The sequence below is a fragment of the Onychostruthus taczanowskii genome, unplaced genomic scaffold (genome assembly GCF_017590055.1).
Source record: "Onychostruthus taczanowskii isolate IOZ18803 unplaced genomic scaffold, ASM1759005v1 scaffold114, whole genome shotgun sequence".
Taxonomy (NCBI): Eukaryota; Metazoa; Chordata; class Aves; order Passeriformes; family Passeridae; genus Onychostruthus; species Onychostruthus taczanowskii.
The window spans coordinates 1,102,396-1,126,498 of record NW_024498074.1 but is presented as its reverse complement, the minus strand read 5'-3'; the positions used below and the strand labels follow the sequence as shown (position 1 = coordinate 1,126,498).

General features: G+C 46.3%; 1 protein-coding gene across 9 annotated transcripts in view; it reads left to right on the top strand.

The window, feature by feature from the left end:
• Positions 1-24,103, top strand: part of LOC121348048 (probable bifunctional methylenetetrahydrofolate dehydrogenase/cyclohydrolase 2) — a 50,828-nt gene that overhangs the window by 14,028 nt on the left and 12,697 nt on the right. Inside the window, exons 7-11 of one of the 9 annotated variants that reach the window (XM_041427240.1) lie at positions 2,275-2,400; positions 13,944-14,033; positions 18,679-18,799; positions 19,523-19,675; positions 19,968-21,600. In XM_041427240.1, coding sequence (XP_041283174.1) covers positions 2,275-2,400; positions 13,944-14,033; positions 18,679-18,799; positions 19,523-19,675; positions 19,968-20,022 — 545 coding nt within the window. In that variant the 3' untranslated portion in view covers positions 20,023-21,600. Of the gene's footprint in view, positions 1-2,274; positions 2,401-9,655; positions 11,269-13,140; positions 13,425-13,943; positions 14,034-18,678; positions 18,800-19,522; positions 19,676-19,967; positions 21,601-24,103 lie in introns of those variants that run through there. The other 8 variants (XR_005954322.1, XR_005954318.1, XR_005954321.1 and 5 more) reach the window with 8 other exon arrangements.

Here is a 24,103-nt window from a genome sequence, read left to right as displayed (position 1 = left end):
CTGGAAATGGGTCATCTGTGCAGTGAGTGTTACCTTTCTTGCAACTTGTACCTTGCCAGGTTGGAACAGCTGCTTTGACAGGCCACTGCAGAAGATGTGCAAATGGAAGGGAGCTTTTTTTGTGTGTGCTTGCATGGAAGACCAAGGTTCCTTTTCCTATGTGGTATTTTTACAAGAGCCATCTGCATCCTGGCTCCTGGTTGGTGACTTGATGCACTGAGCCTTCTGATCTGGTGCTCCACCTCTGAGTGTTCCTGTTCACTTGCATTCATGGTTTTGGTAAAACTTCAAATCAGGTGCTTCTTTTCTCTTACTCCTGAATGTGAAAAGATGGATCTCTGGGTGCTGTCTCTCATTTGCCCCCAGGCTTGGGGCACCAATTTTCCTGGTTATTTGGACTGTAGCTATCCATGCACTTTATTCCTTCCTTCTTGTTCCTGACTCCTCGCATCTTAAGTTCCAACAACGCTGCTCTTGTCCAGCGTACCTTCCCTAAAATCTTTCAATACTGCACAGCTTTTGGATTTCTATCTAAGGCATTGTGTTTCCTGTTAAGCACACCTGACACTTTGTATCTCACACAGCAGTTTCCCATGGTGGCCTGTAATCCCTGCCTGTACAGGCATCCCCTGGAGTCTTTTTGCCATCAGCAGTGTAAGTGCAGCTTTACCCAGCGGTGCTCCTGGAGCCAGCTCAGGACAGGCAAGGCTCTGGTGGAAGCAGCAGGACTCTGGAACCCGTCAGCTTGCTGCTCCTGCTCTCTGGGCTTTCCAGTCTGCTGGAAGAATCAGGGCTCATCTGCCTGCTGCCTTTGGAGAGGGGGTAAAGAGGAAAAGTAGTGACTGTGCCAAATGCCAGATGAGCTTCTGCTTGGACTGCTTGTGCTGTTCCTCAGGACATGATCTGTGGCCTTCTTGTGTAGGAAGCGCTGGTTCATCAGACCCTTTGTTCTGGTTAGCTTTCTTACAATTTGGCTGTTTCACAGTCCTTGCACTTAGATTAGGTAGGGCCTTGTTATTGCTTTGTTTCAAGTGTGATTCATCATTTTCTACAAAAATTACCAGTGGAAGGCTTTCCCATATTCTTCAGTTCAGTGCATTTTAGGAAAACCTACCCTAATGTTTACCCCTTCATGCTTGGTATGTAAAGTAGGCTTAAGCAACTAGACAGGCTCATTTGTTTGGGGGTTAGTTCATTTGTTGCTGTTAAGTATTTGACTTATTATCAAACCATTTTACAAAGGGTGCAACTGTGCAGCTTCCATTAATATGCTTCCAGCCCTATCACACACAGATTGTTTACCCCCATAATGCTGAGGCATTTTCCAATTACCAACCAGGTTGCCATGGATTACATCAGAGGGGGATGAAGGAGATATGCAGTCAGATGTCATTGAATGGGCTAGGAAAGAGTTTGAGATCTTGGCTTGCCCAACATGAGGAGCAGAGTTTCAAGTGGGTGTCTTATGGGGGAGTGAGGAATGGAGAGCAAGGAGTGTTCTAGTACTGCCTGTATCCAAATGACTGTCAGTGCTCCAGCACTGCACATGGAGCCAGAGCCTCGTGCACCAGCACTTCCCTCCAAAAAAACTGCACTTTCAACCCATATGGATTTGGTTTCTTTTCCTTTTTTGCTTTCTCCCTACCTGAGAGAAAGCTGCTTTGATGGGGAGAGGGGAGTTCAGACTCCCTTTTTGGAGGTACTCGAACGTTCCTCTCAGAACATAAAACTGATGGAATTGCTCAGGAAGCAAGGTGAGTTGTAATGTCTAGTTTGGAAATTCCCACTACTGAAAGCTGGAGGTTGCATGGTAGGGAAGAAATTCCTGACCAGAGTCATAGGGCCATGGATACATTTCATTAGCTAGACTTTGAAGTGACTCTTTAGGTTTTCTGGGTTCTGGCTGAAGCACTTATTGTTGATGAATATCAAGAAGCTTCACATTTAAACGTGCTGATGAAATATGGGGCATATGAAAAAGCTGTGGTGGCTTTTTGTGGCTCTTTGAGCTGGAATTCCTTAATAGCAAAAAACTCCTACTCCAGGACACCACAGAGATGAAGCCTAAAAGGTGTGCAGTGCCCAGGCTGGGCCTCCCAGGTCAAGTGCAGAGGTCTCACAAATTGCTGTAAAGAGCAAGACATGGTGTATTCAGTGTTGTAGAATTCTATTTTGTGCCTGCATAGCTTTGCATGCACACCCCCTGATATTATTCAAAAGTGATAGACTCAGATTACCTGGCCAGGGTAATGAAATATGTGTTTATGATTCCAGGTATCCCAAAGTTGATTACAAGTGATATGGTCAAAGAAGGTGCAGCTGTGATTGACGTGGGCATCAACCATATCCACGATCCTCTTACAGGAAAAACCAAATTAGTTGGGGATGTGGACTTTGAAGGTCAGTGGAACACTCTTTATACAAGTCTGTTGGATAAATATACTCAAGTTTGTAGGATTCACTCGTGGTAAATTTTTGGACTAGGCAGTGTCTCAAATGAGACTGTGTTTTCAGGAATTTTTTATCATTTATATACTTAAATAAGAGCACAAATCTATCTGCTCTTAAGCAATTGTTAGTAGACCAAGTGTTACTTTTAATTACAGGCGCCCCTAAGAGATACAGATGAGCTCTTCTGGCAGTGGTGTAAAGGTGATTGTGTCCAGTTCCTTTAGTCCTTTGAGTTTGTGAAGGGTTCAAAAAGTAATCAATGAAAACAGTTTCTGTTCTTTCTCAAGCATAGGGTCTCCTGCTGTTCATGACAATTATTATTAAACCACAGCTTCTCAAAGCCTCCTTTTGCACTCTTCCTCTACACTTGTCTGTGAAAATGTTAGCTTGGCTTTAGAAATACTCTTTATGCTAAAGTTTAATGTGGGTTCATCTGAAAGTGCTTAACATCTTGGTCCAGCCAAGCCTAACAGATAAAAATTGTTCTTACATATTGATCTTTTTATGTGTAACTTGTTGCAGAGCAAGTTCACAATGTAACTTGATTGAATATCTCTGCTCTGGAGGAGCTCCAGACTGGAATAGCAGGATTGTTGCACTTATTGGCAGGGTTGAGTGTGGGAAGCTTAGACAGCATTTATCCACCTTATTAATGGTTCTCAACAGTTCCTTGTTTTGATAAGTATGAAAATCACCCACAGGTTTTTTTTTTTTCACAGTTATTAACATCTTGGCTGGCATAATGTTTCAAAGCTTAATTATATTCAGAATGGTTTTAGCCAGCTGTGTGTATTTCTAATTACATCACTCACTCAGTTCCCTGCTGCTTTTATTCATCATGCATGTTACCTGTCTGTTAAAGTCTGTGAAATTACCTGCATGAGTGCAGCTGAGCGACTGTCTTGGAATGTGTTTGGAAATGTGGAACTGGATGTATGCAACAGAGGTCCAGGAAAAGAAATCTTTTGGAGGACAGCTTGAATTTTTTTTTTTCCTTATCCTGCCTGGGTTTGTGGTATCACAAATAAAAGGTTCCATTTTGTGTTTTCAGAGCTGAACTAAAGTACAGAGAAATTCCAGGTGTTTGGTTAGCTTTAGCAGGTGTGGGAGTACAAAAGCTGTAACTTTGAGAAACGTGAAGCTGCATCCTTCTTGTTTGTTTCCCTTCAAACACGGGACCTTGTGCCTGCAATAAAGGTGTAGATTCAGTGGCAAGGCCGTGATTCAGAGTTTCAGCGATGCGCTGTATCTGTCTCATCATGTCTGCTGTGGGTTGTTCTCGAGATTTTACCTGGGGGGAGGGAAGATCCAAAAAAGAGGGAGGAACTTCAGCTTGGATTATGCCACTGCAGTTACAAGTAGCATTTCTCTGTGCATTGCCAAAGGGAAGTTGTTGTTGGTTCACTGGTATCGGTGAAAGTTTCACTAAATCTTTAACAACAACAAGAAACATCCCGGTGTATACAGTTCTGAAGAGTAGCAAGTAAACCACCCTTGGCAAGTATTTCATCTGGCAGTTAGGAAATGGAACAAGCCAGCCTGTTTGTGTGGCAAACAGTTTGATCCTTTTCCCCTGTTTGATCACTTGGCTGTATCTGTATTTAAGCCTGAGTGAAAATGGTTTTTGCTGGTTGAGGCCAGGCACTTAAATGGCTGGCTTGACGTGTGGTGCCTGTGTAACATCACGTAGCCCACCAGTATCTATTGTCTCCTGATCTCCTTCTTTAAGAGAAAAATCCTGCTGTGCAGAGAGAGAAGTTTAACTGGGCAGTCAGAGTTCAAATTTCATTTACAAAAGTAGATGGAAATGTCTTCCTTCAATAGGTCATCTGGCTGAAAGTTTCCTGTAATAGAAATTAATTTTATTAGGTGGGTGGAAGGTGTTTTGATCCAGTTGCTTATCTTGCCAGTACTTGGATCCCATCTTCTAATCTCTGCAAGGTAGGTGAGAGAGTAGAAGTTATTTTTATCTCTTTAACAGCAAAAGGATGCATTTCATTTCTTCTTTTCTGTGTCTTTCATTGTTAAATTCAGTGTACACATTTGTGGAAGTAAAGGAATGCCTTTAGTAAACAGTATTTGCGCTTTCCCATTTCCCCATGTCCTCTTTATTTTGACACTCCAAACTGCATCCACATCAAAAACCAGTCATGGTTTGGTCTGGAATAGTTTACTGTGCAGTTCCAAGCTGTCTGAAAGAGCAAGACAGGGGAACACTGTGCTTGTGGAGGTCAGCTGCAAAGCACTGAGATACCCAGCCTGGTACTGCTGGGATAAATTAAACTGCGTGTGCAGCTCTCCATGTAAAACCACCATAGCACATGAAGAGTCCCTGTGTAGGTTAAGAATTCTGTGCTCTGGGGAGTGGCTGTCCTGGCTTCTGGGAGCCTCAGGAGGAAGAGTGAAGTGCCAGGAAGGAGGAGAAGCAGTGGCATCCCTGTGTGATCCCCAGTGCCATTGCAGCTGCTTTTGGGCCCCAAGTTTCAGTGACAGAAAGGGAGATCTGTTTCTGTGAGCAGGGTAGTGCATGTGTGGGTGCACTTGGCCCTGTTTTATACGCTTTTGTTGCCACAGCTATAATGCCAAGGGAGGAGGAGGGCTACAAGGACCAGGAGCATGAAATAAAGCAACAAGTTACCCAGAACATTTAGCTGAAACAGCTCCTTTGGGTGGAGCATCATTTCCAGGAATAACTGGTAGAGCAGGGTAGTAACACGCCACAGTAGTAGCTCACCTTTGCAAGTGGAACTGGAAATACCAATGAAACCAAGGTTGCTTGTATTTCTTTGCAATTCCTTCCATATTTTTGACAAACAGCAGTGCTGATTGCTGAGTCTTCATTAGATGCCTGTGTAGAAAAGAAATTATTTGTGTGAGATCTTTGTTAGGTGATGTAGTTGAGATATCAGTGGAGGGATTTACACAGGAGACCTGTTTGTTCTGACTTGACAGTATGAAAGAGATTCTGGAAAACTGGTGCCACCATGAGCAGGGAGGGATTCCCAGCACTGAAGAGCGGAAGAGAGAGCCCCAACAAGTAGTGGATGTGGGTCCAAGGTGATGGGCCTATGTTATGCATTCTCTCTGAATGAGGTTGACCACCACCATCTTCAAATCCAATTAATTAGTGGAAGTGGTGGTCCTTCAGTACAGCAGTGTGCAGGAAGCCCGGCCTCTGTGACAGCTGCTGCATCTGGTGGTGTTTGCTGCCTCTCCACGTTCACTGTGGTACCTGCCTGGCTATAGGCTGCTCCTCACTCATTGAATCCTTTCCAACTTAGCTCCCTGTGCAGCTTCCCCAAACAGTGGTCAGGAAAACAGAATGTGGACGTTCCAGGTGCCTTTGCTATAACTCTAGTTAGTTCCTTTCTCAGTTGATTTCAAAGAGCTGGCATTGATTTTGCCGTGAAGAAGAGCCCAGTCTGTGTGATCACGTCACCACATTGCTGCCCTGCAGGCCTTAGGGGCACCATTGCCTGTGACAGAAGCCCGAAGGCTGTTGGCTAACTGGGCTCAGTGAGCTGCTGCATGGCCAGTCAAGGTTCTCCTGCACAGAAGAGGCTGTTGTTCAGGGGTGTTACTGATAAGCACTGTTTGAATTACAGCACTGCACCAGAATTCCTTGGTTTCCCTTTATATTGCAGCTACAATAGCTGCAGTAAGAGAAACAGGGATGAGAAAAAGAAGGAACTCTGAGAGCTGGGGTCGATGCTTGCTGGTTGGTATCCCACAGTGCGTAGTGAGGAGAATCCCAGAACGTGTGGAGGAGAACATGAGATACCTAGTGTGGCTGCTGAGCACATGATAGCACACTTGGGCAGGGATGCAGGGATCTGGTGTAGCTTTAGAGGGACTCGTAAAGCCGTGTGGAAACAGTGCCTAGGCAGGAATTGCTCTGCATCACTTAATGCAGATGCACAAGACCCAGAACTGCCTTCAGGTTGAGACTTGCCATTGGTTTGTGTGATTAACCCTATTAGGTGTCTGATGTCCTCAGCTTTAAAGGAACCTAGGAATGAAGGGCTGTCTCCAAAGCAGTGGATCCTGTTTTTCAAGGAAACAATCTCCATTTCATTTCTTCTGAAGAATCAAAGGAAGATTTCAAGGTTCTACAGAAGCTGCAAAATAGCAGCTCCTCCCCCATAGGCATCTGATTTGCATTTTCCAGCTTGTCAGGGGAAGGCCTGGGAGACCAGCGTCCATCTGGAGAAAGCAGGAGTAGAGCTGTGGACCAAGTTAGTTCATTCCTGAGAAGCAGAAGCAGGACCTGATGGAATGGACAGCTCAACACCTCACCTGCTGACATGGGATCAGTCACACATTCATGTGGTGTCTGAGAACTGTGCTTTGGCCTATTTCACTTGACCAGGAAAGTCTGTTGACGTTTTTGAGGCCAAGCTATCTTCCCCCTTTGGTCGCTGGCATTCATCTTGGAAAATTGCACTTGCCATATCTGTGTTTACTCTTACCAATAGCAACTTATCAGATGGTAGTTTCCCCAGCAGACACCTGTTGTGTGTTCAGAAATCTGGATCAGCTTTTGTGCATAAGCTGTCTGGGTGGTTTTATGCTAACTGACACAAAACTTGGCTTCTGCCACGCCTATCCGTAGGGATTTCCATAATGGTAGAATATGGGCAGAGGAATTCCCCACCAACCTGGGAAAACAGTGTGCTGTGTGTTTCCTGCTGGGTAGGGTTACTAACACCACAGGCAGTGCGTGTTGGACCTGACAGGCATTGGAAGGCTTTCTTGAGGAAAGGCACGGTCTGGCTGTGGGCTGTCCCTTTTGTAGGTAAGGTAGGAGTAGTTAGAATAACACCACAAGAAGAGGTAGGTAACATTGCCATGGAAACAAACATATTTCAGTTTATAGTGCCTACAGTGCTTTCTGTGTTAATGGCTGTGTTTTCTTCAGATGTGGATGCATGTCAATGATTATGACATTAATCCAAGAATTCATAGTAAAAATATTGACTGTGAGCACCATTCTAAAATCGTAGGTGCTTCAAAATAGTATGACTATTAAAAAGGTGAATTTTGTGTTTGAGAGTATTCAGAGTAACGGTCATATGGCATCTTAATTCGGTGATTTTTACATCTGAAGAAAAACCACATTGTAGCCTGATTTCCTGTCAGTTTATTTTAAGAATATATCTGGTGGTGTCAGTCAGCAGAGTAATTAAAACCCTCCTGGTTTTGTTTACCAGCTCCCCTCAATTAGGGTTGGTCTTGTGTTCTTCAGTTCTGTGAGATATTTGCTGTTAACTTTGCAAATGCTCTTATGAGTTCCCTGCCATGGGGGAGGTTCAGACAGCATTTTACTAATTTCATTTATCCCCAGCTCCTCAAATCTAGTAAATATAATTTCCCAAAATCCCCATGTTCTAATTTTTCAAGTTCTTTTGTACTATTTCTTTTTTTGGGACCTTCTTATTCCTGACAGTTAAGCACCACATAGATTCCAGAGATTCAAGATAAATACACTTAAAGCAGTAGCAAGTGATCTTGTTTGTCCCAAAGCCCAGTGTCTGGTTTTCCACCTCTTAATCTCTTCTCATAGCCAGGCAGAGTTTGCTCTGTAGGGAATTGAATGTGGAATTGAATGTGTTTGTGTCAGCTATGCTTGCACAGTTGTCTCCTGAGCATGTGCCTTTGAAAAAGGAAAGCTTTTCCAAGTGGGGAATGATGTATCAAGAAGTTATTATTAAGGCAAGCAAAAAAAAAAATCCCAAGCTAAGAAAGAGACCTCTCATGGTGGTGCCCTAAAAAACCCCGACTCTCAGGATTAACAAGGTGAGTTCCTACCAAGTTGAGCAGAATTCCTTTGCAAACAGCCTGTAATTCCAATCAGTGGCATTTTGCACAGTGGATAAGAAGTTCAACCTAGGATTTATTGCTGAGTTATATGAATTCCTCATACAAACAGGTTAACTTAAATGCACTCAAAGTGTACACTGAATTTGAGTAGTCTAACATGGCTAATGGTTGGAGCTAAATCATCAGTAAGAATTTCCTTTGTGATACTCTGCAAAGAACCTGGCCTTTTGCATCCTGCTTGAACCTAGGCACCCTAGTAAAACAGATTTTTAAAAAATAAGTCTTTTCTGGAGGAACTGACTGTTTATGGCTGAAATTGCAGTGGGGATTTTGCCACTAGAATTATATCTTTTTCTTGAAGAAAACTTTGTTGTTGTTTGTGGTGTGAAGCAGAAAAACAAATCAAAAAGGAAATTGTGCTCCCTCCCTCTCCAGTTTTAAGTTTCTTTCTGTGATCTCAGGGTGTCTTTTTAGGATGTGTTGTAGGAGTCCAGATTATGGGCTGTAGGGAATGGGGCCGTGGCTGAGCCTCATCCCTAACAGGGTGCAGCTGTGTAAAACAGGTGATGATCGTTAAAGGGAAAACATGAGCAAGGAATGCTGAGGTGCTTTGGCCAATCACAAAAGAGTGAAAGGCCACACAGGTGCCATGCATGTGAGGAGCAGGGGGGAAAAGGTGGTGCTGGGGAATAAACAAGTGCTGATGCTTGAAGCCATTCATGGTGCCAGTTGTGTGTCCCCTGTCTGGTGGGGGACAGAGGCTGCCTAGGTGGCTTGGCTGCTGCGGGTGCTCTGCTGTCGATGGCAGTAGTTGCTCTGCATGCTGCTCCTCAGGAGCTCAGAGTTGGGGGGGTCACCTCCTTACCTACAGAATGGCATCCCCAGCTTCCATAGCTCTCCTGGATGCTGCAGGTGCAGCGTCCCAGCTGACACATGGGGGTGATGCACATCTGTGCTGCTCTCCTGGGCTGGTCTTGGCCTCGTGTCACACAGATGTTCCTGGGACAGCTGTCACCCAAGCCACATGGGCCAAAATTGCCCCTTACCACAAGATTTCCTTGGGAATAACCTTCCATCTGTCGGAGCACAGGCTGTGTGAGTTCCTGTGCCGCCATGGGGAAAGGGCAAGGTGCTGCAGGTAGATCAGCTGGAACAGGTTGTGCAGCCCTGGCCCAGAGCTAGCCCTGGGTGATACATTCAGATTAGGAGAGGTACCTCGCAGCCCCGCTCCTGGCCGCGTTCCATCCCTGCCGTGGCTGCAGCAAAGCTTCTGCCGTGCCTGGTCCCTTCCCTGCAGTACCTGCCGTCACAGCCCTTCGTGCACAGCTGGGGAGAAAGGTTTGGGAACCTTCTTAGTCAATGCCTGTTCTCTCTTTTCTCTTAGAAGTGAAGAAGAAGGCTGCCTTTATCACTCCGGTGCCGGGAGGGGTAGGACCTATGACTGTTGCAATGCTTCTGAAGAACACACTCCTGGTGGCTAAAAAGCTCATTTACTAGAGCAGATGGGTTGCCTTGGAAGAAGAATCCGGGTTGTTCTATTTATTGATACACAAAACACTTATTTTTTACTGCAAATATATTTATTTCTACATTGTATTTATTTTTTCATGTCAGGTATGTTAAAGGTGATGGTTTATAAAATGTTCAAATACTTTGTCTTACCTCCTACTGACTCATTGTGAGCAAAATCAACTTGGAGAACGCAGCCTATGCAGATATGTTGGTGGTGGTGGTGGCCAATTACATGTTTGAGAATGAAGAAAAGCATAAATTACATCTGTACCTATGTATTGGGGTAGTTATCAAGGTGTTGTAAACACTTGGGACCTGTTCAAACAATACAAAAACTAAGACGTGGTTTCAAATAGGTGGTTTGCGTTCTGAGGTCACTAAGCACTCTGGATGTAGTTCAGAGTCCTTAAATACTTATTTTTGAACAAGTAGAGCCAGCAGTGGCCAGGCAGTGCTGTTGACATGAATGCAAACGTTCAGTAAATGTTTTAAAATAGTCAAACAAGCTTGAACGCTGCTGAAATGCTGACTTGAAACAGCTGCAAGAGGTAAGGGTGAAGAAGTAGCTAGAATTGAGGCTGGAGTCTGGGCAAATTGTTTTGGTGCATGACAGCCCCATCTCACAACAACCCCTCAGACCTGAGCAGTTGGTTGGGCTGAGTTTGAAATTCAATTCAGGATAGAATGAAATTGAGTGGAATGTAGTTTAAGTTACTATTCACATACAACATAGGTCTTGCGGCAGGAGACGGAGGAGAAACTTTATCCCTCACGAAATATTTGTGTTGGAACTTTAAACCATTTAATTATTCTCTTATTTTTCAAAACTGCATGAAGAGGGCTTTTCAGTCCATGTTGTAAGCCTTGGCTTCAATGGCCACAGTATTTTGCTGGTTAGAGAAGAGCATATGGGGTAAGATCAGTATGCTTCCGTTCCCAAAGTTGGTTCCTGGATGGATCAGGAACAGTCCTATGCAGTGTAGAAGTTGCTGAGATGCCAGTTCAGCTGAGTGTGTGCACTGGTGACATTGCCACTGAAGGCAGTGGTAGACATTTTAGACTTCTACATGTTTTTGTCTGGGCTGGGATTACTGATTTATTTTCATCAGGAGCCTTAGGTGTTTGCTAGTGGGCTATGGATAACTTGGAAGGGAAGGAAAAAGACTGGGGCTAAGATCTCTTGCTGTTAAAGGGAAAAATGCCTTTACTGTGATAAATAAGTCAAGGTGGAGCATCATTTCCATGCTGGCTGTTCTTGTGATGGATTTTGAGTTTGCTTTAGCACGGTGTTTGCAGAAGTTTGACAGGATTGTTATTCAATATGCAGTGCCAATGGTGCAGACACTTGCTTGTCTTTTTAAATGTAGGCGGTAATATAAATTTCTGTGGGAATATAAGTGGTAGGAGGATGAAGGCACCTATGGAGACTGTACTTGGACTCATCAACCCATGACTGAAAGATGGAATAAAACTTGTTCGCTGTTACCTTGTTCTTGCTGGAGGGTGTTGATGTGGTTTGGGGCACGGTTGTGTTCTTCCTTTGTTTATTGTGTGTTCAGCCATTGCTGTGTCCATGTGTTTGCTGTTTGTTTTCTTTGGTTTAACTCTGGTCATCTCTGTGTTTTTTGGCAGAGTACCCATTTAAGGCGCTGTGCTTGTGTCCCTTGAGCGAGCCTGCTTGTGTCATGCCCTACAAGCAGGTCATTGTGCATGGCAAGCCTTTTCCCTTTATCCCGTGGTAGCTGGCTTAGCATTACTGCACAGCCTGGGAGGCCTGGGCTTGGCTCCACTGCATGCTGGCTGCAGAGTTGCTGGAGGCATCCATGAGAGTGCTCTCTGCTGGGAGAACATCCAGAAGGAGCATCCAGAGGGAAGGGCCCATTAGACAGCACAGCGCGCCGGTGTGCCCGACCTGGCCAAGGTTTGTCCAAGGACAAACGCCCCGCGGCAGACGGAGCGCGGCCTTGCCCGCTGCAGCCTTGTCCCAGGCCTACCACACCCGTTGTGCTGCCTCGTGACAAAGGCTGGGCTCGGATTCAGGGCAGATTAAACTGCCATTGTGCAGCTGAGTGTTGAAAGCAAGGCTCAGGAACCTCATCCCTGCTCAGGACTGATAGCAGAGGTTATCCGGGTAGGCATAAGCACTCCTGTCCGTGCAGGGAGTGCGCAAGTTGCGCTCAATCAGTGTGCAGGCATGCAGCAATTCAGGATAGCAAAGGAAGGGAAAAGCCTCATGGAATGCAGTCTGTGAGCAGGAAAAGGCATAATTAAAATATGCATAACTAGCTTGTGTTTTTCCCTTAACACGTGAAGTGGTTAGATGTAATCCTTCAGATCACTGAGGAGAATGCTGTGGAGAGGGAGGATGTGAGCCGACTGGAGCTACCAGGGCACTTAGTAAAAGACTTTGGGTTTTAAAATCTAAAAATTGTGAAGTGTTTTTGTTGCTTGGAGCTCACAGTTGAGGAAGTGAGAGTTGTTGCTGAGGTGAAATATGTAGCTCTGATGTCTCAGTGTGTTACTGAACTGGGATTTTCCAGTTAACTGCTCTAGTCCGGGCACATCAGTACCCTTCAGATAGACCAGTCCTACTTGTTCCAAGCTGCCTGTGACCGAGGAAGCTGGACAGTGTTTGGAGCCGTGGAGAGTGGTTTAGTACGAGGAGCATGTTTGACAGGTCTGTTCTAGAGACCCTGCAAACACTCTGTGAGAGGTACGAGTGTTCCCATTAAGCATAGTCACTTCTTGGAGAGGCAGAGATGGGCTTTTCTGGCAGAAATGGAGGGATCTGCTGCTGTAGTTTACCTGCTCTTTCAGTCTGTGTTTCTTCACTGCTTGTGCCTAGCCAGGTCTGGACTTGTGCCCCGCAGCTCTAGCCAGCAATCCCAGACCTGGCACCGGCCAGTGGGCTGCCTTGCTTCCCGGGCTGGGCACAGCCAGGCTGAATGGAAAGTGATTAGCACAGCCCTCAGGCTTGCAGGGCCTGGGATCAAAGGCCTCCCGCTGGCAGTCACTGCTGAAGAACACCATCCATTATCTCTGTGCCTGATCGCTTCCTAATCTCGGCACTAGCTGTTCCCGCAGTTCCTCTTCTGGATGGCAGGGACTGAGAGACAGGGAGGACCAGGGCAGGAACATGAGCAGGGGCTGGTCTCTGAGCTTGAGCTCCAGTGTAGCATCTCGAGGGTGAATATCCTCCTGGAAGTCATATAAGACCGACATTGTGAAGAGAAGGAAACACCACGTTTTCACATCGTGTTTTGTTTGTCTCACCTTTGTTTGGCTGGTTTTTTTTTTTGTTCTTCTGCACTGTCAGATTCCGGGTTTCACTCTAAAACTGTACCTTTATGCCCACAGGTAATAGGAAACCAGGGTTTCAAAAGAAAACCTGATGCCATTGCTAGATAATAGCAGTTTCCTAAATAAATGTGTGGTTGCCCTGGGGGTTAGGTTGTTACCAGATGCACCTTTTCTTGATTGGTGAGAACAGGAGATGACGCTTCCTGGCTTATAAGTGCAAGAGAAAACACGGGAGCACAGATAAGCAGAGCAAGCAAGCCACCTGGAAAGAAGACCTGAGAAGGTGTTAAAGCAGCTGCCTGCCATGGCATTTGGAATGCTAATCTATATTTTGCTGAAAGGTAGGTTTGGAAGAGGCCTTTCTGTGTTGTGAGGTGCCAGGCTTTGTAAAACAGAAACAAAGCCTTTCTCCTTCTGAAATAGACGGTGGGGTGGGAGGTGTGCAGAGACGTAGGAGGCAGAGCTACTTCAGCCATTTGAAACCTGGATGAAATTTTAACTGATAGCATATAATTTAGGTTCTTTGAAAATAAGCTACTTAAACTGGTAAATAGGTGCAAGGTTGTACAATGTTACATGTATCTATACTGTAAATCGTGAGAGATAATGGAATGGCAAACAGGATGGATTTGTATTTTGGGAAATTTGCAAGCCATCGTTTGTTGTCCCACAATCATAATTATGCTGTGTCAAAAGGAAGTTTGAGGCAGGAGTGTTTTAAATGAATTGTTATTTCATTGCTGCTTTCTCTGGGGTTTGTTTGAAGTGCATCTTGTATGAAGTGCTTTCTGGGTGAAGTGAACCTTGAATGGATACACTGAGCTTTTCTGTTCCACTAAGCATCTGTTTGCATTACACAGCAATGGGGGCACTGAGTGAAGACTCGGCTATTACTGCTTCATCCCTCAGCACTGACTTGCGGAATAACTGGACAAAAAACAACGCTGAAGGTATTGGTTTTTTGTGCTGTTTGTCTCTGTTAATCTGTCAGTTAGGGGAAAAAACCCAACCAACAAACCAAAACCTCCACCTAAATATGTGATGTTAGCTGCTGTGATGCTCTGTCCCTTGGACACTGGGATTTGTGAGATGAGCTGATTTCCTCGTGGAACTTTTGAAACCTCTCTGGAGTAAGGGTGCCACCCAGCTGGGGTAGGCTCAGCAATGAACAGCTGAAGGATCATTTAATTCAAGTTCAGTCATGATGTGAAGGAGACATTTTAAGGCTGATAAGTGGGGTTTCTGATGTAGTTTCTATTACTTTGGCCTGGTGCTTGGTTTCTGTCTGTCCTCAGCGCGCGCCTCAATGCGCAGAAGTGAGAATGAACAGGCACAACTTGGAGCAATACCTGTCATGAGTTATTACTCACTAGTTTCTGTCTTTGTTGCAGTTTTGCTTTTGGCTGTCTGGGCTTTCACAGCCCTCCTCAGAGTGCTGGCTCTCTCCTTTCTTCCTTTCTCTTTCCTGACTGCAATGTGAACCCAGGCTCTTTTACCTGCCAACTCTGAGAGCAGAGCTGTGTTTATCCTGCCAGCTGCATTCTTGGTGTTACCTGAGATGCTGGTGATGTCATTGCTTTCGGAGAGCTGTGCCATCTGGGAATGAGGTTTTGGCAGGTCAGTGAAGGAGGAGAGGAATCTAACTGCGATTTTTAGTGTCTCTGTACTTTGAAAGGCACGTAAACAGACATACAAATAATCTTCTGTTAATTCTAAGTTGTCACAGGACATCTTCCAAGCCTTTCTTAGTAGATCCATAAGCTTTTTATTATTTTCTCATAACAAGTCCAGCTGTTTTATTTTCATTTCTGATCTCTCACAGTGGCAGAGTGTTATATCTACATTGATCCATACACATACCATGTGTGTGGGTTCCTTATATATATGCATAAAATATGTATACACACTTGTGTGCATGTGAAATCGGTAAGGTGTTGATTTTTGACCGCAGTACTTTGCTTTATCAGTGCAGCACTGTGGTCTGGTTTAGTCTGTGTGTGACACGATTCTTGCAGAGGTGCATACAGCAAACAGGAGGATAATGAAGTGGAAATGCCTTGTGGTTCGTTAAGTGCCCTGTTAGTGTGGTTTCCAGAAAGCAGGAGCAATGGGTCATGTTTCAGCCAAGAGGAGGCTCATTTACAGGGTCACAGCCATGTCTGCAGTAGTCTGTGAACCTTTGTGGCAGCTGGAGCTGTGGTAGTCAGCTGGATAGCAGCATTTTCCTTTGAGAGAGTTCTACTCAAAGGCAGAATCAAATTCACAAACATTCAAGCATACATTTACACAGGGAGTTAAAATTATATTTTGGTGGTTTTTGTGGAAAACCGTTAATTTCTGCTCCATCTCTTGGCCTGCTATTTACAAGGTCTGGTCCTATTTCCTTCTTTTATGTCGCATAGGCTTTACTTGCCACCAGTACTGGGGCTGGGGAATTTTAGGCTCACTGATTAGCTGAGAAGGGGGAAAGGTCATGGAGAGGAGCTGGGAGCTGGCACAGCACGGCCTTCTTAGCAAAACGGGCAGCCAGGAGTAGGGAAGGTCTTGGTTGCACTGGGAAAAACATGGAATCTCTTGACTGCCATCAGCTGGTTCCCTGCAGCCTGTAAAGGAGGCCCTGGAGCTGGGACTGAGCCCTTCCCTGCCTCCTCTTTCCCACTGCCTTTCCCCCCCTGGAGCAGGCTGCTCGGGGACTGAGCTGTCATGGCCTTACTGGCTGACTCCTTTTGTTGCCAGTCTGTTAGTTTTGGCAAGCCCAGGCTTCCAAGTGCCTGTAACCCTGATTTCATGTCACATCTTGCCAGGTGTATCTACTTGAATGACTCAGTTGCAGGCAGCTGTCAAGTGCTTACACGGCATGTTTCTCTCTCTTCACGTGACATGAAAGGGCACATGGACCTGTTTATTCAACAGCTTGTTTAGTATCTAGGCGGGCAGTATGATAGGAATTAACATAATGCTCTGGGGCAGACTAGGAAATCATCCTTTTTGTTTTCAAGACTCCTTCTTTCAGAGGTGATTTGTACTTTTGCAATGTCAAAATAATTAGCACATGGAATTCTTGTGTGTAGACTTAATAGCTGATCTTAGCCACAACGGACCAAGCTGTTCCTCCTGATGGAAGGAATGTCTTGGTTTGTCTCAAGTGCTTTCTAGGCAGGCTGCTGCTCCTGGCTGACCTGGGTTTCTAATGACACCGGCACTCGGGGAAGAGGTTCCTGTGCCCGTGCAAGGCCAGGTTTCCTGCAGGTGTGGGTAGGTGGAAGTCTGCCACCTCTCGGCAGAGCTGGCATGAGCAAGGAGGGATTTTGGGATGTGGAAATCCACCTGGTCGGAGTCGGGGTAGAGGTGGCTGGGGATTTTGTGCCTCTGGGGTGTGAATTTGTACCTTCCTCAGGTTTATTTTCTTTCTTCCCCTCGTGGAAGAGATGGAAATGAAAAGCTAAACCTGTACAATAGACACCTTCTCGGGGCCTGGCAGGAGAGTGGTACTTTGGGCAGTGGGAAATGCTGGCTGAGGTCTCCCTCAGGGGGGATTTTCAGTGATTTTCTAGTGCACTTTGTGCTGAAATGGTGATTCAAAACACTTGGTGCCTGAGTGTTTGAGAAGGGTCCTGGGAAAAGTGTGCATGTGCCATTGTCTGTTTTTCTGAAACTCATCCCTGCAGAGCTTAGGTAGCTGTTCTGCAGGTACTTCAGACATAACCAGAGTGGGCTTTTGTGAGTCCCCAGCATCCTGCATCTCCTTGGCATGCTGAGCCCTGCAGCTCTGCTGGCCACATGCTTTCCATTGTGCTTTCTTCATCAGAGAATAGTGTACAGTTCTTCAGTGCAGCCAGTAGGGTCATCCTGTCCCAAAATCTGTCTTTGCATCCTGAAAACTGCCCTTTCTTAACTTCTTGCTGAAGTCTGTCCCTCTAAGGCCTGGTCCTTTGCTGACTGTGCTCTTAGCCAACAAGCCTGTCTCCAGAGGTTGTCAGCAGCTTCCCCAGAGGCAGCCAGAAAGAGCCAGAACTGGATGCTAGAGCTCCTGTTTAGCCAGCACCAACTTCCTCCCTTGCATTGTGTTTCTAGGCCCCACAGTGTGAAGAGAAACTTGTGTCTAACTTAGCCATCCTTCCACAGATAAAATGCCCTTTTCCCAGCCATTAGAGGCTTGTTCTGAAACAAGACATGCTTCTCCCACCTCTGTAGCTTTTCTGGGGAAGTGCAGTAAGCCAGCATGTCATTTTTTCAAGCAGATCTGAATTGCCACTTCTCCCTAAGTCTCTTCCTAAGCTGCAAGTCTGGTTACTCTGTCAGGTTTGAGACCTTGTTCTCAAAGGAATTGTTTGATCTGAGTGTCAGTGATAGCATCATGCCTTTTGGGTGTCCAAACCACATCATGCACAGCTGAAGTTGAGAGCTGCTCTAGCGAGAGCAGCTGTTTGCCATTGCTTGTCACCTCTGATAAAGCTGCAGAGAGGGGGAAGAAAAAAACCCCAAAACTACGTAGAAGAGCATGCAAAGGAGGTTCCTGCCATTAAATGGCTCAGACTGGAACGTGATTGAGAATTTAGGGGGCTGGTGCTGTTAATCCTGAAAAGCGTGTGGTGGGATCACAAGTGGCCTTCAAGGAGGCTTGAGGCTTGTGCCCATGGCAATGGTTCCATGGCTGTATGATCTCCAGACCTTGATTCAGCATTTAGTCAGAAAGGAAGGGTTCTGTTTGCTGTACCTTTTGTTGAGTCACCTTTGTTGAGCAGACCTTGTCACCTTGCTGCAAGATGTTATTTTTCTTGCGGTCATAACTGAAAGCTGCTGTTGACATGCACTCTGTTAGGAAATCACCTTCAGCTGTCACTGAGGCAGTCCCCTGAAATAGCAAGTCATTGCTTGGACACCCCACCCCACCAGTGATTCCTGGAACTGGGTAGAGAGACCAGTTGGAACAGATGCCTGCAGTGATGGCAAAGCTTTGGAGCTTTCTCCTCACCTGCTGCACCCCTGTTCCTGTGACTTCTTTATTCCCATTTGAACCACCCTGAATAAGGGCAGTCTTGGCAGGTTAAAACTGTCATGGGACACTCTGCTAACGTTGAACCATGGAGAAGGGAGGGGGAGGGAGGAGTCCCACCATTCATCCTCACCCCTGGCTGCAGAGCTGGCAGGCAGGAGCACTAGAAGTGCAACAGTTTGTCTTGGGACAAGGAAAAGAAAAAATTAACTATTAACTGAATTCAGATTGGGAAGGACACTGAGAATAATGCAGTGCTCTCCTTGTGTCCTAAATCCCTGCTGTTGCCGGCATGGTTTTTCTGATTGGATTGTAGATTGGGTAGTGCTGGTGTTTACCCTGTGTGAATCTCCCAGAGTCATTTCTGTATGTGTTCCTCAAGAGCAAGTGATTTATTCACAGTTTGTGCTTTCTCAAAGCTGTGCTGGACTTTGTGGGAAGCTTGCTCTGTTCAGTGGTGACTGAACTAGCTCACGGGACACCACACAGTAAATCGATGTACAGAGTGTTTGCTGCACAGTGTCTGTTCTGCTCCAGGTGTGAAAATATGTTCCAATGATATTTTGTCCTAAACATAACATGACTTCATTCTTTCACAGTGGATTATACCGAGCAGCCAAAGCTCTTGAAGCTGATGCAGACCTGCCTTGAGGAGCACCACAGCTATTGTATCAATGGGCTCTGCGCCTTCCACAGCGAACTGAGGAAGCCCATATGCAAGTAAGGACCCCTGCCTATTACACCCTTCTTCAGAAATGACTCTGGCATCGATTCCTCTTGTGCTGCATGTGCACCTTCACAGTGCCAGTCAGGTATTTGCAGGATTAAACTTTGGCACAGACCTGAGTGCTGTGGTGCCTCAGGACTGCTAGCAAGGCTGCAGTGCTGTGCTAGTGTAAAACTGAGGAAGGGAGAGGGGGGATTCACAGCTTTGTAGATGACTGCCATGGTGCCATCTCAAATCACAGCTGGTACTGAAGTTAGTGGTACAGGAGTCAATAGATGTTCACAGTGAGTACTAAGAAGGGAACAGGATCTTCCAACATACCAGCTCCAACTCCCTTATTCCACAATCAGGACCATGGTGTCCTTACAGTTCTTTAGGATACATAGTGGGCAGCCTTGGCCTCTGGAGACATTACAGCAGCTGAGGATCAGCAGAGCACAATGCTCTTGGTCCACGCCCTGCACAGCCAGGGGATGCTTAGACTGCGTTGCTGCTGTGACTGCAGTGCTCAAGCTAGCTTTAACCAAGGTGAACTGGGACAACTGGTAGTCTTGGTGGAGGGAAGAGGTTCTGAGTGAGCACCAGGTTCAGCCCCTCCTTGTTTAGGCTTCTTGAACTGGTGATCAGTTCAAAACAGATGAAAACTAATGTGTGTGTGAAACAGAAAGCAAGACAAGCTCTGAATGATTTTTGCACGATGTGTATTTATTTTGTAGGTGCCTTGCAGGTTATAATGGAGAGAGGTGTGAACATTTAACTCTAAATTCATATGCACATAATTCTTATGAGCGCTACATTGCTGTGGGGATTGGTATAGGAATACTGACCAGTGGAATACTTGCCATCATCTACTGCTATGTAAGAAAGAGGTATGGGAAATCTGGAGCCTTCCGATTACATTGGTCTGAATTTCAGTGGGCAGGGTTTTGAGGGCATTGGGATTGTGCTTTTGCCTGCTACTAATCTCTGGTGATCTTAAAGGAACTAACGCTCTCTGCCTCTGATTTCTGATCTACCAGTGGGGCCAGTGGTGCAGTTGTCTGAAACGTGGGGATCCTCTGGGCTGCCTAAGTCAGTTAGGGGGCTAGATTTTGATTCTGTGCAGGCTGCTGCCGTTTCAGGTTTGGCTGATACAAAATCACGTGCTGGTGTCTGCTTTAGATGCAGGAAGCTGCAATCCCCCTACAAGGTGTGCGTGGGTGAGACGGCGTTGTGAGGCCCCGGCGCTGGAACGCTCACCGCTTTGCCTGCTGAGGAGGAAGGCCCCTGGCCATGGGACAGGCACGCCGGCCTCGCCGAGGACATGGGCTCAGGGAACGGCAGAGGAGCGTGCCAAGGGAGCTCCCGCAGGACTGACAGGCTCTGTGTTGTGGAAGAAAGACTTCCTCTCTTGGGTGAGGGTGGATCGTGCGCAGGTCCAAGCAGCTGAGGACGCTGGCAGGCCTCTGGGCACGCTCCTGTGCCCAGTGTTTGCCGTGGGGAGGACTGGTTGGATTTAGCTGTTTGCAGTCATTTCAAGCACTCGTACAGTGTTCTGCTTTGGTCTTTTGTGTGTTTTGTTTGGTTTTGTTTTCTTCTTTTTTTTTGTTCTCCTCTGGAGGATAAGCACCACCTCCCTCACAGTGGAGCTGTGTTCTGGACATCATGCCCTGACCCCTAACCATCTGGGTTCTGATTTTGCTGTCTGCTGGCTGTGTGTGTGGATGAACAGCCCTCTCCCAACCTAATGGTTACCACTGGTGTGCTGGGCCAAGTATGGGCTTCTGGTGCCGTAAAGGACAACAAACGCTTTGGACTGAGGAAAATGACTGGTTCTCCATCCTTAAATTAGAATATAGAGAGTAGGCAATTCCTGGAGAATCAGACCGTGACACCTCTGGGCATGGCATGTTTTTATGGTTTTCGTAAGCAAAGCAACCAGACGCCTTTCTCAAAATGGGTTATGGAGTGTGCTTGTGACAAAGAACTCTCCTCTTCCCAAACATCCTATAGCAGCTCCACAGTTCCATGGAATTTCAGGCAGAACATTGCCTTGCTGCACCCTGATTCCTGCACAAGACTTGAATTGCTAGAGAAGCTGGAATTTTGCTATGAAACTTCACTACGGTTTTTCCCAGGAAGCAGACTTTCTCTCTGCCATTTGCACATTGTGGGGACAATGTAGCCACTCAAATAAGAACGAAATTATTTTAGGGATTTAGTTCCACCCTGGACTAACAGGTTTCATACTGCATGCTTGGTTCCATTCGTCTTATCTACGGAAAATTGGGAAGGTACGAAGATTTCATTCAAGGAAAAGGGAAGAAAATTGGTTCTGAGGATGGTGGTACTAACTGGGACATCTCACTGACAGCTGGAGTGTTTGCCAGTGCTGATGTGACTAGAGATGGCTCTCAGAGATTTTCATTTCAGCTGCTGCACATTGTAGGCTCATCTGCTGTGCTCAGCCATCTGCCAGAGAAAGGCAATTGGTACATCGAGGTCTTGTGGAGTAATATTGGCTCCTGAATTCAGGTGCCCTGCTGAAATCTCATTTCTTTGTTTTGTGAGTTCATTTTGACAACAAGGATGCATGCTGTTTGTTTAAAAAATGTGTGTTTGTGAGACTACGGTGACAATGCTGAAGGGTGTATGACAGGTGGGGTTTGAAAGGGTCAAGGTGCATGTGGTCCATCAGTGGTCTGAAGTTCAGGGGCCTTCTCATGTGGGCATCCTGATCAGTAGCTGAGCCATCCTGGCTCTGTGATACCAGTAAATAAAACAGCACATCACACACTGCTCAGAATCCCGTGTAACAGAGGGAGCAAGCTGCATGGCCACACACAAAATGGATTGCTGGTGAGGAGTGGATGGACACCACTCCTCTGCACTTTGACACCAGTTTTTCCAACCATCAGCCTTTTTGTCTTCTTCATCTCCAGTCAGATCTTCAAATCTTTGCACTGCTTGCTTTTTTCTGTTCTTCTGACCTTTTCTTAGATTCCACTGCTGGGTAACTTGTGCTCTTGACAGTCTTCAAGTCAGCTTTTGGTTGTGGCCCTACCATTTTCTGTCACACACACGTGGTGAGAGGGCAATTCGGTATGAATTACAGTCTGCACATCCTCACAAATGAAAAACACCCTTCACCCATCTCCATGGAACTGGAAAATATGCATGCCATTAGGAAAACACAGGTGAGGGATCCTGCTCATTGGTCTCAGGAGAAGATTGTAGAGTGAATATACAAAGGATGAAATGCCTTAGGGTTTTTGTCATGTGAGTGAATCTTCCTCTCCCCAGTGAGTTGTCTTCTCCTGTGCTCACACTGCCAGTGTTGGATTCACTTCCCAAGGACCAGCCCTTCTCCACTGCAGAGGCTGTCTTGGAGCAGACACACACCCTACACACCTGGCTCAGGGGTCCATGCACTTGTCACACAAGTTCTAAGGGCACAACTTGGAACAACGGGACTTCACCTTGCCCAAGGAGCACTGTTGGAGAGAGATGCATGTGCTTTGCATGACCTCTTACTGATGTTTGTTATGCCCTTTGTGTACCAGAGGCCAAGCAGGTGACCTGCAGGATATGCAGGTGCCTTTTCAGTGGTATTTACTCATTGCAGTGAGCCATTTTGTACCTACAGCAACGTACTCTGACTTGATTAGTTCAAGTTAGGTTACATGTAAGTGAAAAGGAAGTCTACTTTTCCACAATTTAGCAGGAGACTACATAGTGAAATATGTCTTTCTAGTTGGCTTTCAGGCCCACTAGTGAGAGTTTGGAAGTGAGAAGTGAGAGTTTGCTGGTGTTTTTTTGCCAGTGGAAGAAAAAAGTGGAGAGTGAAGCACCAGGTAAGCCTGTGCTATGCAAAGTGAGACTTGGTGTCGGGACAGAATGAGAATAAAATAGCAGGATGAAGATGGGAAGGAGGCAAGGGCAGGAAGGAAAAGAAGACGCTTGCTTTATTTTAATTCTCTTTTTCCCAGCGGAGTCACGGCTTCCAGCACGGGGTTCCTCACCACCTGTGTGCTGGGTGCCTGCCCTGCAGAAGCACAGCCTCAGCTGTGTGTGAGGCCTCGCTGCAGGACTGACTCACGGTGCAGCTGGGCTGAGGGAATCTGCATGGCCTCAGATTGCTTCAGGGAGTCAGCCCTGCTGAGCCCTTCCTTGATAAGTGACAGATGCTGCCAGCCTGGAATGGTGTGCTGCTGCTTACGGTGCTGAATTTCCTGCAGAACTGGCCTGCCAGAGGATCAGGATCATCTTTCCTAGCTCATTTATCAGGCTCAGACTCTTTTTGTAGTGGCATAGTTAAGAGAGTTGTAAGCTTCTCCTTCCCTTTCCAGCTGCACGTGCCAAAAACTGTCATTTCAAGAGGAGCCCCTGCGTTTGTGTGACTTTTAGGCAGGGCTGCCTCAGCTGTGGGAGGCAGCAGCTCAGCAGGGACAAGCCAGAGACATTAAAGACCAGGATCTTCCTTTCTGAAGGACAGAGCACTTGCCCTGTGCATGATCCAGGCTGGTGAACCGCACTGGATTTTCCTGCAGCACATCCCTCAAGCTGGGTTGCCCTTAAGCCACCCAGCCCTGAACCTGCTCCACTGGCATCTGCAGCCACTGTGCAGGTGTGCTGGGCTGCCGCTGGAACACCTTCCCTGGGTTCAACTCCCATTTTCTGCTCAGCTGTGTGGGTGGCCTGCAGTTTCCCTGATCCCAGCAAGGTCTGTTGCAAGCAGAGGTGCAAGCCTGGGGAAAAGATGGCTTTAAAGACGCTTGATTTGGTTTTGGAGGGAAGTGTAAGGAGCTGGATTGATGCTCTGAGTGCGCAGTGTCCCTGTCCCACTTGCTGGTTGGGGCACGCTGGTGGCTGGCACGCAGGTAAGAGGCAGTTTTTCCTTGGAGATTTTCTGTTACTCCTAGTAACCCACAGTATATTTGGATAATGAGGGTTTCCAGGGTTTCTTCTCCATCCCACTTACAGTCAAAGTACAAATCTCATTGGTGCTGCTGCAGCAGTGCAGTCCTGCCTTGTGTTTGTGTATTAAGAACCAGCTGTGGAACTGCTCACTTCCTAGTGACTCTCAGCTTCATGCAAAAAGGACAACAAAACAAAACCCCCTGAAAAAAAACCCACCCCAACTCTCCCCTCCACCTCCAACAAAACCCCAAAACCAAAATCAAACCCAAAAAATCATATTCCTCTTGGCAAAATTTTAGAGTTTTGTAATTCTTTACACCTCTTATTTGTTTTGTTTCATTTCTGGTCCATGAAATGCACTGTAGCATCCCACATGGAGAAGGCTGATTTGGTGATGT